The 15,029-nt window shown below is 38.3% G+C and overlaps 1 protein-coding gene across 1 annotated transcript in view; it reads left to right on the top strand.

Moving 5' to 3' along the window:
* Positions 1-15,029, top strand: part of ADAMTS3 (ADAM metallopeptidase with thrombospondin type 1 motif 3) — an 80,708-nt gene extending 65,679 nt beyond the window's left edge. Inside the window, exons 7-18 of the mRNA XM_010709650.2 lie at positions 487-619; positions 1,102-1,215; positions 2,290-2,435; positions 3,004-3,179; positions 4,321-4,454; positions 4,963-5,086; positions 8,625-8,705; positions 10,296-10,459; positions 11,032-11,197; positions 11,933-12,065; positions 12,400-12,607; positions 13,336-15,029. Of these exons, the coding sequence (XP_010707952.1) occupies positions 487-619; positions 1,102-1,215; positions 2,290-2,435; positions 3,004-3,179; positions 4,321-4,454; positions 4,963-5,086; positions 8,625-8,705; positions 10,296-10,459; positions 11,032-11,197; positions 11,933-12,065; positions 12,400-12,607; positions 13,336-13,566 (1,810 nt within the window). The 3' untranslated portion in view covers positions 13,567-15,029. The remainder of the gene's footprint in view (positions 1-486; positions 620-1,101; positions 1,216-2,289; positions 2,436-3,003; positions 3,180-4,320; positions 4,455-4,962; positions 5,087-8,624; positions 8,706-10,295; positions 10,460-11,031; positions 11,198-11,932; positions 12,066-12,399; positions 12,608-13,335) is intronic.

Here is a 15,029-nt window from a genome sequence, read left to right as displayed (position 1 = left end):
TCAGGTAAGAGGGCCTGTTCTCAGACATCTGTTCTATTTTAAAGCCCCATAAAGTCAGTGGAAAGGCTCTCTCTAAGTACAGAACGTGTTGTGTTAATCCTTATACTAGGATTCATGTTATAGTTTGAAGCACATTGAAATGTTGCCCTTTGGAACTGAGAATTGAGAAGCGTTTGTTTTCTGCCTCTGGTGACGGGAAAACAATGTGCAAATTCTACATGTACCATTAGATCAGGGAAGGGTGGGAGATGCTTCTCCTCAGTCTCCAGCAAATACAGGGATTTTGCTGTAGGATCTTCTCATTCAGTGCTCAGTCACATTTCACTGAGCAGTATTCCTAGAGAAGGGACTGTTAGTGCTTCAGGTAACAATAATAGGTTTGAGAAAATGAATATTGACATCTCAGAATAAAGAGTTGGATTGTATTGATAAAAAAAACCAATTACTACATTTTCTCATTATCTTTTTCTGTGCATCTTTCCACAGTTCTTACGACTGTCTTCTTGACGATCCTTTTGAACATGATTGGCCCAAGCTCCCTGAACTGCCAGGCATCAATTACTCCATGGATGAACAGTGCCGCTTTGATTTTGGTGTTGGCTATAAAATGTGCACAGCGGTATGTCCAAGGCAGTCATTGCAAAGACAAACATTCATTTCAGCAAGTTGGTGTTTGGCCTTATTTAATAGTTGCAACGTATTCATTTTCTCACAGTTAAAGAGCAGTTAATGGAGTAGTTTAAGCAGATACATAAAGAAGGAGAGAGATATTTATGGGTGAAAGCCAGAGCCAGTCGTCTTAGTCATTTGGTATAATGGTCAAGAGGACAGCAGCGTGGTCTACATGACACAGACTTGTGGCAGCAAGCCTGTGATCCCAAGAAAAAAAGGGAGAAAACTAATTTTCCTCCCACTTCTGGGCATCTCCTCCTTCCTTCAGCACCAGAGGATGTGGGGAGTAATCATTGCCCTTTTCTTTCCAAAGATACTTGACTTGTTAGTGGCTGTGCTAGATTAACTGACTGGCTGGTTTGAATCTTTACCCAAAAAGTATCAATAATCTAATGTTATTTTTCATCTCATAAATGTCCTGTATTTCAGTTCCGAACCTTTGATCCATGCAAGCAGTTGTGGTGTAGCCATCCAGATAACCCATATTTCTGTAAGACTAAGAAAGGACCTCCACTCGATGGGACAGAATGTGCCCCTGGAAAAGTGAGTATTGTGTTTCCACTATGTATTAAAAAGAAACACAATCAGTTGCATTAATTTGGGTTGAAAAGCACACAGGAAAATAGACAATTGCACAGCATCCCCCCAGGTGACACCAAAGAAGGAAAAAAATGGGAGCTGTGATTTTCCACTTTGTCTTCTTTGAAATGTACAAAGCTGGCTATTACATAGGCTATATTTTGGAGGGTGAGGGTGTTAAAATCATAGGTGAGGTGTAGGGTGCTCTGATTTTCTTCTGCAGCCTTTTTGTTACTTTTTTTTTAAATTATTATTATTTTTAATATTATTCTCTCTTCTGCAAAGTGTCCTTAAAGTGTCATTAAGAATCCATGGTAGCAGATGAAGGAATCACTGTAGGACAGGAGTACATAGCCCCAAACTCTTCTTAGTACTTGTGGTCCAGACATCCTGTGGCTAAATGTTTGTACAGGTTTAGGATTAGCTCTTTAATTTTGTCTTTTAACATTAGAGAATGTTCTGCTGCTAATTCATTTTTGATTATACAATTATACTCAAGCAAATGTTTATTTAACAAATTCCATGTATTTTCAGCTACAGGAGAGCCACTTATGATGTCTGGAAATGCCCTAACCAGTAGCCAAAAAACTTGCTGACTAGTGACTAGCCTGCTGTTGCATTTTGTTTGCGTGAATATTATGTTTGAGTATGAGGAAAAAAGAAAAAAAGCTACTGATCTTCAGCAAGGACCTTATTCTGTGATACAGTAGTCAGAACATAAAAATTCCTTTAAAAAATGGTAGGAATTAGGATTCATATGAGACAAAGGATGAGTTAAATGAAGTCAAAAGAACATTAGAACATGTTGATCTTCATGTTTCTGCCCATGGAAAGATACACGCTCAGATGTGGCACTGCTGCTTATCCATGGAACAGCCAGCCATGAAAGAGAGGGATTGGGCACACCTGGGCCCAGAGTATGAAGACCCTCTTTGCTCCATGAGCTCACCTCTATGCATTTTTAAATTTACTGCGATTATATGTTTAGTTTGATTTTATTTCTGCTCTCCTCTGCTTTCCATGCCTGTTTTCTCTCAGTGGTGCTACAAAGGTCACTGCATGTGGAAAAATGCTAATCAGCTGAAGCAGGATGGCAACTGGGGACCCTGGACAAAATTTGGCTCCTGCTCACGAACCTGTGGAACTGGAGTTCGCTTCCGAACGCGCCAGTGCAACAATCCAATGTAGGTCTTCTGCCTTGGTGGTGGTTTCAGTCAACTGGTAATCATTGCAGGTGTCGGCTGAAATGGCATTTATGTTTTGAGATGGAATCTCCTAAAATTCACATTGTGTTCAAGCCCCTTGAAACATCACCTTTTGCAGGGAGCCAGGATCATTTTTAGTGAATCCAGTAATTTCCAGAGAGAAGCCTATGGAAAATCACCCTATGAAAAATTTAACTGATGTGTAAGAGAGTGAAAAGAACATAGACTGCAAGCTCAACAAGCTTTGGAATAAACTATTAGATGATCTCCAAGTGTAAATCAACTATTGGCAGCATAGATGTGCATATGTATTGTTTCTGCATGTCAGCATATGCCTTTGGGATGTTTGAGCAAGCATAGAGGTTACATTGCAAGTGCATATCTGTGCAAGTTAACCGCTTTGTTTCCAGTTCTGTCAGTTCACACTCCTTTTTTGTGAAATTTTCTCTTCAGAATTGAGTGTGAAATTCCACTTAAGACTGATGACGAAATTGTAGACCCAAAGCCTTGAGGGTTTTATAATCTCACAGATGTTTTCTTCTCCTAGGCCAATTAATGGAGGTGAAGATTGTGTTGGTGTCAATTTTGAGTTTCAACTCTGTAATACGGAAGAATGTCCGAAGCACTTTGAGGACTTCAGAGCGCAGCAATGTCAGCAACGCAATTCCCACTTTGAGTATCAGAACAGCAAACACCACTGGCTGCCATATGAACACCCTGACTGTAAGTTCTGTTATTTGTGTTTATTACAAGTCAGTGCTGGAATCTCACAGATCTTATGGGGGGCGGGGGGATCTTGTTTCTTTTGCCGTGTAGAGACTACAGTGTGAGAAAAGTGTAGGTATGACTAAAAAGCAGGAGAAGAGGATGGCCCAGGGTAAAGGAATAGCTGCAGTGTGAGACAGTTGTAATTTCATCAACCCTAGTCCAGCTGGTTTCCTCTGACTTTCATCCTCTTCCTAGTGAGAACAGGATGTAGCAAGAGGCATAGGGGCTCTCAGCTCCTGATGGAATAGCTGGTGGGTGCCATAGCAATTAATGCAGTGCACTGTGAAGCTCTGGCTCTGCTGTTGGGGCCAAATGTGGAAAGCTGCTGCTCAGATCATGAAGGACTCTTCTTGCCCTCTCTCCTGTACAGCTGTTCATCTATATGAGTGCAAAATGTTAATGGTCAATGAGGACTGCTGCTAGGAAATTGCACTGGAAGTTGTAATAGTGTTCTAGTTAGTGTTCTACTTGAGAAGTCCTTTTTAGTATTTTCCCATTCTTAGATAGGTCCATCTACCTGAGCCTGACTCTTCACTCCTAACATTAATATAATCCAGCAGTTATCTTGAGTAAAAAGGACAGCTTCAAGCATAAGGATTCATTGCTTGCTGAAAGAGGTTTCAGAGCTGCTTTGAGTTGCTGGTATTTTTTCCTCAGGCATCTCCTTTGAAACTCTTCATATGCATGGCTAGGGGATCAGATTCATGTAGTGATAATGAAATATTTGTTCAGCTGGGATTTTCCGAAAAGGCTAAAGGAATTTGAAATCCAAATCTTCTATTCTTTCATGTGATGTGATTTTCTAAACTCAGCACTGTTGCAACAGAATCAAACTGAAAGCTACTTGAAGAATAGTGGGGAACCCAGTTCTAGGAGCTTCTTTGAAAGCAATCCGCTTTCTGTGAGAGTGTCTGTGATAGTGATAGGCCCAAAATTCACACAACAGCAAATTAGTTGCTTTTTCCTCCCTAGGTGTCTGCATAAGGTCCCTTCTATCTCTGTAATATTCTCTTTATGCCTTTAGTGAGATGTTTTTCTGAAACTCATCAGAATTGCTTTTAACTTACGCAGTTACGTCTGTTTTCCTGCTATGCAGCTAATAAGAGATGCCACCTGTACTGCCAGTCCAAAGAAACGGGAGATGTTGCTTATATGAAACAATTGGCACATGATGGGACTCGCTGTTCGTATAAAGATCCCTACAGCATTTGTGTTCGTGGAGAATGTGTGGTGAGTGACAGCTTCTCAAGCTCATTGCTGAGTTTGGACTGTGCTGTGTTAAATAACTGTTTAGCAGCAATCAGAGAAAAAGAGATAGACTTTGCAGATGCTTTGAAATATTTGCAGCATCATATTCATCATAACTACTTCAGAATTAAATTACATTAGAACAATGACACAGGTCCATTCCATGGAAACAATTTACTTTTCTTCAACTGATAATTTCATTTGCCATTTTTGCACTTAGTTTTGCATCTGAAAGGAATTGTCCCTGTTTTTCTCTTTTCCATCTTTCCTAGTTTTGGTCTACAGTGGATATAATCTGAGAATCAATTTCTGTTTTTCACCTGACAACCATTACCCAGCAACAGGCTTTCAAGTAATTTGTGTTTAAATGAAATAGATCAGTGTTGGGTAATAATTTCCTCTATGCATTGATTTTGAGATTGCATCCCTCTACAGCTAAACCTTACAGCTTATGATAAAGCCATGTTTCTTTTGGCTCTTCATTTTGCAGAAAGTGGGTTGTGACAAGGAAATTGGTTCTAATAAGGCTGAAGATAAGTGTGGCGTTTGTGGTGGAGATAACTCCCATTGCCGAACAGTGAAAGGAACCTTTACCCGCACTCCCAAAAAGCTTGGTAGGAATAGCATATTCATGCATCTGAATATAGTTTCTATTATCTCATATGTTTCTGTCATGCTTATTGTTTTTGAAGACTGATCAGAAACGTGGCTTACTTCAAGGTAGCAAAACAAGAATTTTAGCTTGATGTGCCAAAATAGTTTAGTGCTTGATAAAGAAATTAGATCCTTTAAAACACTGTAATGTTTCTGTCTTTTGAAGGACCTAACAGAAGAAAACTCAATTTGTGCAGTGTATCTAGAAATACTCCCCAGGCATAGTGTGTTTAGCTCTTTGTAAATGTTGAAGCCCACAGACAGTGTTTGTGCTAAATGGGGATACACTGAGTTCTGCCGAAAAAATGAACTGTTGTCCTAACAGTGACATTCAGAAGAAATTGAGGTGCTTTGCCTGATGCTAAGTATAGCATGCCTTATTCTGTAGGAGGACTAGAAGAAATATTTTTCCTCCCTTTGAAGTGTAAGCTATTCATAAGTTTTTCTTCTTAAACCTAAACTCAAGAGTTGTTAATTGAAGTTCTGAACTTCTTCTCATAGGAACATGTGGGTTCTCGTGTCAGATCAGTCTTGTCATAAATTGTAACCTTTTAGTCAAATGAATAAATGAAAAATAAATTCAACTTAATTCTAAATCAAAGACAGAAACATTTTGGCAGAAACCCTCATTTCTCTTAAGTTGTGTGAATGACATCCAATGAAAAATATGATGACATTATCCTGGTTAAAGTTTTTAGACTGGACTGGGGTACTGTATAACACATCTCTTATCAATAATAATTCAAGACTCCTTAGTCTTCTCAGAAATTTCTATCTGGTCAGTTATGTGTTGAGCTAGGGCAGTATAATGTTTTATATACATACATATATATATATATATATATATACACAAGAATGTTGTGTATTTTAAGACTTTTCTATATTGCTTTTATTTCAGTTTGGGGAATGTACTCAGGGATATGTATCTTCTGTATGATTGGTAACAGCAATTTCAGGAACGTCTATTTCATAGAACTAAATGTTTTAAGATAGAGTGGAGAAAGTCTTAGGGACAGATAACATGGATATCTGCATTAACAGTTTAAAAACTGGTAGTTACTGCCATGAAGCAAGCTTTATTGCAGCATCAGTAATTACATTTGGTCAGTAAGTGACTAACCAAACTAAACTTGGATAAAGATAATGTGCAAATGGAAAGAAAATATGTAAAATATTCTGCTGAAAATACATGTTAATTACAAACCAACTGGAGAAGTTTACAGCTTGTAGCTGTAAGTGCCATTAGAGGACCTTTCTTAAAGCGACGAAAGCAACTGCTAGATTAGACATGAAATTACACAAGAAGTACTGTGATGTGGGGAGTAATGGAATTAAGATTATAATTTGAGCCTCTTATACAGGCCTGTGTGTTTCTTGAGCTGGCAGTCACTGTGCTTTTCTGAAAACAAACAGAAGAAAAAAAAAAACAAAAAAACCTGTAATCAGCAGAAATTAGTGCTCAGCCTTCTAAGCATATTTCTAATCTTTTTCACTAAAAGTAAATGATTGTACTTTTGGGGGCAGAGTATTCACATAACAATTCTGGATCCAGTCCAGTAGAGTTTTTTCTGGTGCATCTGTTTTCTGTATTCTATAGTAGTGATTTACAAATTATAGCTTGCAGTTGATGTACAAGCCTAAGCTTGAGGTTTGGCTTACTCCCTAGGAGATAACAGGGCAAATAAGAGGTCAGCAGAGGGCAAAATACAATACTAACCCCATTATGTAGTGGCTCAGTATTTTTGCCTGGGAACCACCAAGTAACTGCATTGTACTGTAAGGTGACAGCACGTTACTGGGTGTTTTCACAGTGTTCTCAGTGTCTGGAAAGCGCTACAGTTCTAAATGATAGAGAGTACTAGAAATATAGTTCAGGAAATACTGCTATTAGTAAGCCATTTCTAAATGTTAATGAAAGTGTTTATGAAATGTTTGTTGTTTTACAGTATCTGTGGCAGTCTAGTCATTAAAAAGACTAATTGACCTCTTCCAACAGGAAAACATTTAAGCAAGAGGTGCCAAAAAGAATTCAAGTTTCTGGAAAATGAAATCTGCAAGTATCCAACTTAAAATCACCTACCTGAATTTTCAGTGGTCTAAATTTCATTGACTGTTAAAATTTGCTAGATGTGTCTAATGCTGCTTTAAGTGCACTTGAACACATAATGTAAATTATACTTCATATTTGTTTAGACCATCTGGCTGACAATGTAGTCAATGAAATAACAAGACTTGGCTCCCATGACACTAATTACAGACGTTCTATTTAAGGGAAGACGAGAGGAGCATTTACATTGCCCAAAGGAGCTCGCAATATTTCCCTTTCTGAAACAAAGGAGTCTAAAAATACTCTGGGTAAGTTCAAGTGCTTGCAGAAAGAGGCATCCATGGCAACTGGAGAGTTCTTGCTGCAGTTCTCATCTCCAACAAGGCATTGACACATAACACCAAATCAGGCAAAAGCTTTGTGTTTCATATGCTCAAAAAATGGACAGTAAAAAGATCATCGAATGCTGTTTTTGCAGACTCTCATCAGCCAAATCCATGACATTACACATATGTGGCTCTTCGTTCTTTAAAAATGGATCCAAGGAGATTTGTCATAACTGAATATTCAGACATTAAAGGGAAAATACAGAAATATGAAAGTGCCATACACTCAGAGTTTTGCATCCTTACATCAAATTAATTAGATTCACTTCAGTGCTTGTGAAGCTCTTGTTTAAAACTTGCAATAGAAGTAATTGCTGACAGGTTCTCAAGATGGATTTTAGTCTTCCTGAATGACAGTACGACATACTGAACATTACACTAATTATTTAGACGGATAAATAATTGAAATTTAAAATATGAATTACTGTCTTTGGGGACAGCTTTTTATTCTTAACTGCACAGAGTTGAAATCAGCCCTTTCATTTCAGCAGTAATACTTGAATTAATACATTTTATATTTGTTGATTTAAATTGTTTGGATTAACTTCCATGTAGACAAGCCCTTCCTTATGTGTAGTGACAATACAATCTACTACATCCACCTTTCTCCAAGGTCACTGATGTCTCAAAAGTAAACAGACACACTGAAGAGACATATGTGTATCAGTACAATAAGTAAACTCAAATCCCACAGCCTGGCTGATGAGTGATTTGGAAAAAAATAATCAGGAAGGATTGTTCTTCTCCCTTGTACACTCAAAAACATTGGAAACATATTTTTTTGCCTGAATTGTTAATTAATATGACCTATAGCAATATAGCTAATCTAGAGACAAATAGATTTGTAACTGGTTTCTCTTTACTCCTGGAAAGAGGAAAAACACAAGGAGGTCCTGTCAAATACGTTACAAAGCTATTTGATAAGTTTCTTTCTGACACTGCTTCTCAGTTGGTGGATGCCCCCTTCTGCAAGTAGAAGCTGAATAATGTAGAGCACTCCTAACCATGGCTATTACTTTTTATTTCCTCCTCTGCTTTCTCCATTGACTACTACACATGCCAAAGGGTACCTTAAGATGTTTGACATCCCTCCTGGTGCTCGACATGTGTTTATCCAAGAAGACGAGGCTTCTCCTCATTTTCTTGGTAAGTTCCTCCCTCAGGTTTGGCTTTGAGGCATGATGAGAAGCATGGGCAGTCATGCAGAAGAACCTGAGAAATGAGAACCAAACTAGAGTAGTAAAGGTAAATTTCTGCATTCAGAATCGCATGTTACAGACTGACGATGTAAACTTAGTAATCAAATTTACCTCTTATATGAATTCCTCAAAATATTAGACTGATCCCAATTTGCATGTTTACTAATAAAAGACTCTCATCACTCTTATTTAAATGACATTGTCAAGGTAAAAAAGATGCATTCTAATATATGAATTCAGTATCTTTAACAATCTTATTTACTGCAGATTGCAAACAACAGCTTTTTTAATGAAAAGAAGATTGGAAAACTTGTGATGTGTTTTCAGTCCCTTTCATTTTGGATTTTTCTTTTGTAGGAAAGATCATATTGTTGTTAATATCAGTTTGTAACTTGCTACTTATCTCTGTATAATGCTTAAGGGATTTTTAGCTTACACTGAAGGGATGAAGTCTTCCATTGATTTTGACGTACATTTAATCAGTTTTTTATCTGCCCTGGCAGTGTCTGAATTGTAAACTCTTCAGGCAGAGTTATATCAGTTATTAAAAAATTAGTAAGAACAGAAAAAGAAATTAAAAAAACAAAACAGAAGAGAGGAAATAGATAAGGTTGTGATAATGTCAGAAAGAAAAATTCTTGGCTTTTGAGGTTTGAGAACTTCAATTTGGACCAAGCAGAATGTGATAGTATCCCTGAGGGAATCGTTTTGGTAGTAAGTAGTTTTATCACATTTCTAAGTAGGTACAATGCAAAACTTGCATTTTGATTGCTATAATAATAGGAGCATGTAAGATGTTGGCATATTTTTAAATTTAAATTAAACATTTAAATATTTTTAAATGTTTTATGGTGATTTAGAAAAGGATGTACAAAAGAAAATAATGAAAGTCTTTCTCTAGATTTCTAATTCATTGGCTTGTAATCCAATCCCAACATGACCTGATTTGTAAAATGTGTTGCAGGAACAGTTTCCCAGAGGTTTGAACGCCTTGATTCTGCTTATTGATTTTAGCATCTGGCACATACATACATATACTGAAGAAGCTGAAGTGTGAATTAAGGTGTCACTTTTGTAATCTGAGGAATATAAGAAATGCATCTGTAGTCTGCTGAGATGTTACACTAAAGGGTGTTCTCAGAAGTGTTGGGTTTGGTCTTCTGCAAACAAGAAGGACAAGAGACTCTAGGGATTTGACCTGAGTTTCTTGCTACTACCTATACTTCCTGGGAACTGTGCCAGTACGGAAAACATGCATACTACATGTGAAGAGGTACTTTCTGTACCTAATTCATATGAATAAGGTGGTGCAAAATTGAATCAAATATGCAGATGCACTTATCATCAGTCCGGAATTTGAAGGCTACATGGGGTGGCCTTGGAGGGCTTATTTCCGTGCAAGTGCATCTACAGCACTAGTTGGTGGGGTTTGTTCAAGAGGCTTTCTGTAATGTCTCCTGACAAGTTTCACATAAGCCTTCATGACTGGAGATGGTATGATAAGAGGCACAACTGTCACTCTTTTCAATCCGCTCAGCAATTAAGAACCAGGCTACAGGACACTATATTCTGAATGGAAAAGGGGAGGAAGCCAGATCCCGATCTTTCATCGACCTGGGTGTGGAATGGGAATACAATATAGAAGATGACATAGAAACTCTGCACACTGATGGGCCTTTGCATGATGCAGTGGTTGTCCTGGTAAGTTGTATGCCAAGCAGTGGAAACACAGTGATTTTGTCTTTTACAGAAGTGCATGGCCAGCATGGAGATTGTGCCAAGATTAGGCCTTGCTGTGTAATGCCTCTCTGAAAGACCTGTGCAGATGGGACAGCTGACAGGCTAAAGCCCTTTTCTCACTAGCATTTACTCTCCTTGGTAAAATGCTGTCTGTTCATGCAGCAGTAAGGTTTCAATAATGTGTTCTCAGATGTCAGTGGGACACTTTGGACAAAAACAGGCATTACATGTCAAATGCTATTTGCTCTCTTGCCAAGTAGATCACTGGGCCACAGCATCATTTCATCCTAGGTAGAGGTGTCTTACTTGGCCAGCCAATAAATCTAGCATTATAAAGATGTCTCATTTTAAACAGCTCTGTTGATCTTACTGTTGTTAGTTATAGCTGTGAAGATAAAAAAGAAAACCTTTTTTTCCCAATTAGTTAACCAGCAGTTTGCACGTTTCCCTAAGAGGCTGTAGTTTCTTTACTCTGCAACAGAATAAATAATAGCTTTGGTTTTCTTCCACTGTTTGCATTTGATTATTAATAGATCATTCCTCGGGAGAATGACACAAGATCTAGCCTGACTTACAAATACATCATTCATGAAGATTCAGTACCAACTATCAACAGCAACAACGTCCTACAGGAGGAAATAGATACTTTTGAGTGGGCATTGAAAAGTTGGTCACAGTGTTCCAAACCCTGTGGTGGAGGTAAACAGATGATGTAGCACCCTATAGTAATGACAAATTACCAGAAGTGGAAGAGTAAAAGGTGGGGGAAGTGAATGCTTTAGAAATCTTGAGCTTCCATTTTAGAAACAGCTTGTTATTTTGGGAGCCCAAACTTAAAATATCTTAAGTGTCTGATTATTCAAAAGTGTCATACTTCCAGCCTAGCAAGAAGTAGTCCCTTTTAGGTGTTAAATTCAGCACCCAAGGTCACTTTGAAAGCATGCACTCAGCCGTTTTTTGCCACTGATCATTCATTTTGCTTACAGTGTGTTATTCCTATGCAAATAATGGGTAATGTAAATTTCTAATTAACTTCTATGTAGAGCAGTTGAGCAGGTAGTTTGGGTAGCAAGAATGCTAAAATGTGACATGGGTCTTGAGTTCATTCCCCAGTTAATAAGTGACCTGCTGCTTGATGTTAAGGAGGTAGTTTCTCCCCTCTCTGTACCATGATCTGTGTGTGCAGTGCAGAGGTTAAAAGGTCCTAGAGTCCCCTCCGGCCTTATAAACCTACGATAGTGCCGTGTTTTAAACAACATCCAAACAGTACTCTGCAACAATATTATGCCTGACAACGGAACAAATTGTGAGCAGGTTTTAATACCTTGTAAATATCTGTCATGTAAAACCATTTAATTGTACTTGAAAGTTATACTTAAAAAAAACATTTCTAACAAGAGTCTGCTTTTCCTAATTTTTCTGAAATATTTTCAGGATTCCAGTATACCAAATATGGGTGCCGCAGGAAAAGTGATAACAAAATGGTTCATCGCAGCTTCTGTGAAGCCAGCAAAAAGCCAAAGCCCATTCGTAGAATGTGCAATCTTCAGGAATGCACGCGGCCTCTGTAAGTTGGTCATGCATAAGAATACAAATGATTGCTCCTTGTGGTAGGGGTGAAAATGAGCCCAAGCCAAATTTGGTACAATGCTAATAGCTTTCTAGATTGGAGATCTTGCGTAATGGATGTGCTTTGTTTTTGTTTTTGGTTTTTTTTTACCTGTATACAATCTTGCTGAGTGTTTTCATCCTCCCTACCTTTCCCATCCTCCCTACCCTCTCCCCCTCCCCCCCCCAAAAAAAAGCAACAAAAAACAACATGCTAAGAACTGACTGAACTGGCAGCAGTTTGGATAATGGTAAAAGTTGTGATGGCATTTTATTCCTTTTTCACTTTCAAGGTGGGCAGCAGATGAGTGGGAATACTGCACAAAAACCTGTGGGAATTCAGGCTACCAGATCCGCACTGTGCGTTGCATTCAGCCCCTTCATGATGGTGCAAACCGCTCTGTCCATTTCAAGTACTGTAGTGGAGATCGCCCTGAGAGTCGCAGGCCATGCAACCGAATACCGTGCCCTGCACAGTGGAAATCTGGGCCCTGGTCTGAGGTAGGCAAGCAACAATTGTGAGCAAGTAATGTACCTTTGGTAGCACCTCACACCTGTGATGTTGGAGCTGTGCCTGTGGTGAACGTTCCTGCCCGCACTGGTCGGAGATCTCCAAAACATGAAAATCAGCAGCAGATAATGTCTTCCTGGCTCTTGAACTTCTATAGCTCTCTCAAATTCTCTAGAAACAAACTCTGAAAATATCCCCATAATCCTGCTGAACAAATGTAGATATTTTGTTTTTTGTCAACTTTCCATTTCCCCAATTCTGAGGATAGCATTACTTTTATTTTTATACCAATGTGAACTTGCATTGGAATCACAGAGTTTCTGCAAGTGTTAATATTCCTCTGATGTCATAGGAACAAACACCTGAATGCTACAGTTAACACAGTGAACACTGAGTTAGAATTCCATAGTCTTTTTTAGTCTCTTTCTGTCTTTATTCTCTTTCACTGTCAAGGAATAAGCTATAGGAAGACTAAGAAGAAAAATCTATGATATCCTCTAATAATAAATTTGATGTTGCAAAAAGCAAGGACTGATGAAAATGCCATCCTCTTTCTTGACATATTTTTCCATAATGTCAGCCTTCACTAAAGGCTGCTCTCAAAACAAACTGCTGGAATGTATAGCCTGATGTGAAAACCAGCCCTGGGCTATTTTAGACACATTAACTATTGCACAGTGCTGTGAAATACCCTGAATTTCTTGTTTCTGTTTCATAGTGTTCTGTGACCTGTGGGGAGGGAACTGAGACCCGGCAGATCATATGCCGTGCTGGTGACCATTGCGATGGAGAAAAGCCAGAATCAGTGAGGGTTTGTAAACTCCCTCCCTGTAATGGTAAGGAAACAAACTGTTTGCAGCAAATGAGAGTAACCCTTCCTGTCTCAGTGCAGTGTATCAGCGCATGGTACGGTTCCAGGGTTATAGACTTAGATTTCATACTTGAGTGAACTCAGATGAAAAATAATACATTTTACTTAATCCTGCCTAAAGTTTCAGTTCTACCTGGTGAACCTACTGTGTAGCTGGTTTCTAAGACAAGTCAGAGCCTGTGCTTATGATCAGATAGTGTACGTACCAAATTTGTACAGTACTGTATTTTAAAAGTACTACACTGTCAGGTGTCAACCACACAACCTTATTTACTTCTTGCATGCTAGAAAATATATCATTCACTGGTGATCTCCCTGTTTTATTCTAGCTAATAGTTTTTAATTTGTTTTTCAGTCCAGCACAATATTGATATTCTAACTCAGGGTGATTGTGTTTCTCACAGATTGGGGCCCTCTCTTGTAACGTACTGAAATAGGGGGGTTGGACATGTTAGCCTAAGTTGTATTTGCAAAAATTTGTGTTGAAGATGAAGGTCGGTCCCAAGTAGACCCTACTTGACCTCTAGATCCCAGCATGAGGCCAATTAAAGAAATGAAAATACAAATACAAAAACACTGAGCCATAAGGTATTAATAGGATTCTTAGGAATCCTATCACATTATTTTCATAGAATTTTTTAAACAGTTTTTTAATCTTTTTATGAACAACAACAACAACAAAAAAAGTATTTGTTCCTTTGAGCCATTAACTTTATTAGATTTTGGGTTTATTTGTTTTTTTTTTAATCCCTCACAATAGCCCTAATATTCTGACCATTGGCTGGTAGAAAAAATAGAAAAAAGAGTTCTTAGTGCAGTATGTTTTCCTACAGATTGAATGTAACTGCTTGCCATAAGTCTAGTGAAAGTCTATGCTTTGCTCTTATTTGTTTTCTGCTGTTGCCAGTGAAAGGACTCAAGGGAGGAAATGATTCTGGGAGCAGTGAACAGTTAAGAGATTCTGTATCCACTAGGTGGGAGCAAATCATTATCTATGACTTTATAAACAAGTAGCAGATTTAAAATTAGTTATTCATTGTGGACTGATTTTTCACTGGTGATACAAATATTTCCAAAACTAAAATAAGGGCTACATCTTCACAAAATGATTCAGATAGATTTGATCTTGTGCTTTAAGCATCAGCTTTAAGAATCTGTATTTTAAGCATCAGCTGAGATTTTCTTTAATGGCCAGTGTTAAATTCCAGCCTTTCAGAATTAGGCATCAAGGACTCTTACTGTGTCTCCTTCACAGTCATACTTAGAGCCAAATGCCACTGGCATGTTAGACTTAGTATCTGCTAATATGGGAGATAAGCAATAGGTGGCCTCGTACATGCCCTCTACCAGTGCTCTTGAATCACACTGGTTAAAACTCTGTTATTTCATTTCTAGATGCTTAATACACACCCCATCTTACCTGCCCCACTGAACGAAGGATTTATGTGGTCATGTCTAAGTACTGCAGTTGCTTACCAGGCTTCTGAAACGCTAGATTCATTCCCTAAAGAAAGAGGATATAGAACACCATGCTGCAGATA

This window comes from Meleagris gallopavo, chromosome 4 (assembly GCF_000146605.3).
Source record: "Meleagris gallopavo isolate NT-WF06-2002-E0010 breed Aviagen turkey brand Nicholas breeding stock chromosome 4, Turkey_5.1, whole genome shotgun sequence".
In the NCBI taxonomy this organism is placed as follows: domain Eukaryota; kingdom Metazoa; phylum Chordata; class Aves; order Galliformes; family Phasianidae; genus Meleagris; species Meleagris gallopavo.
The sequence above is the reverse complement of the archived record's forward strand: the minus strand, read 5'-3'. Positions and strand labels throughout refer to the sequence as shown.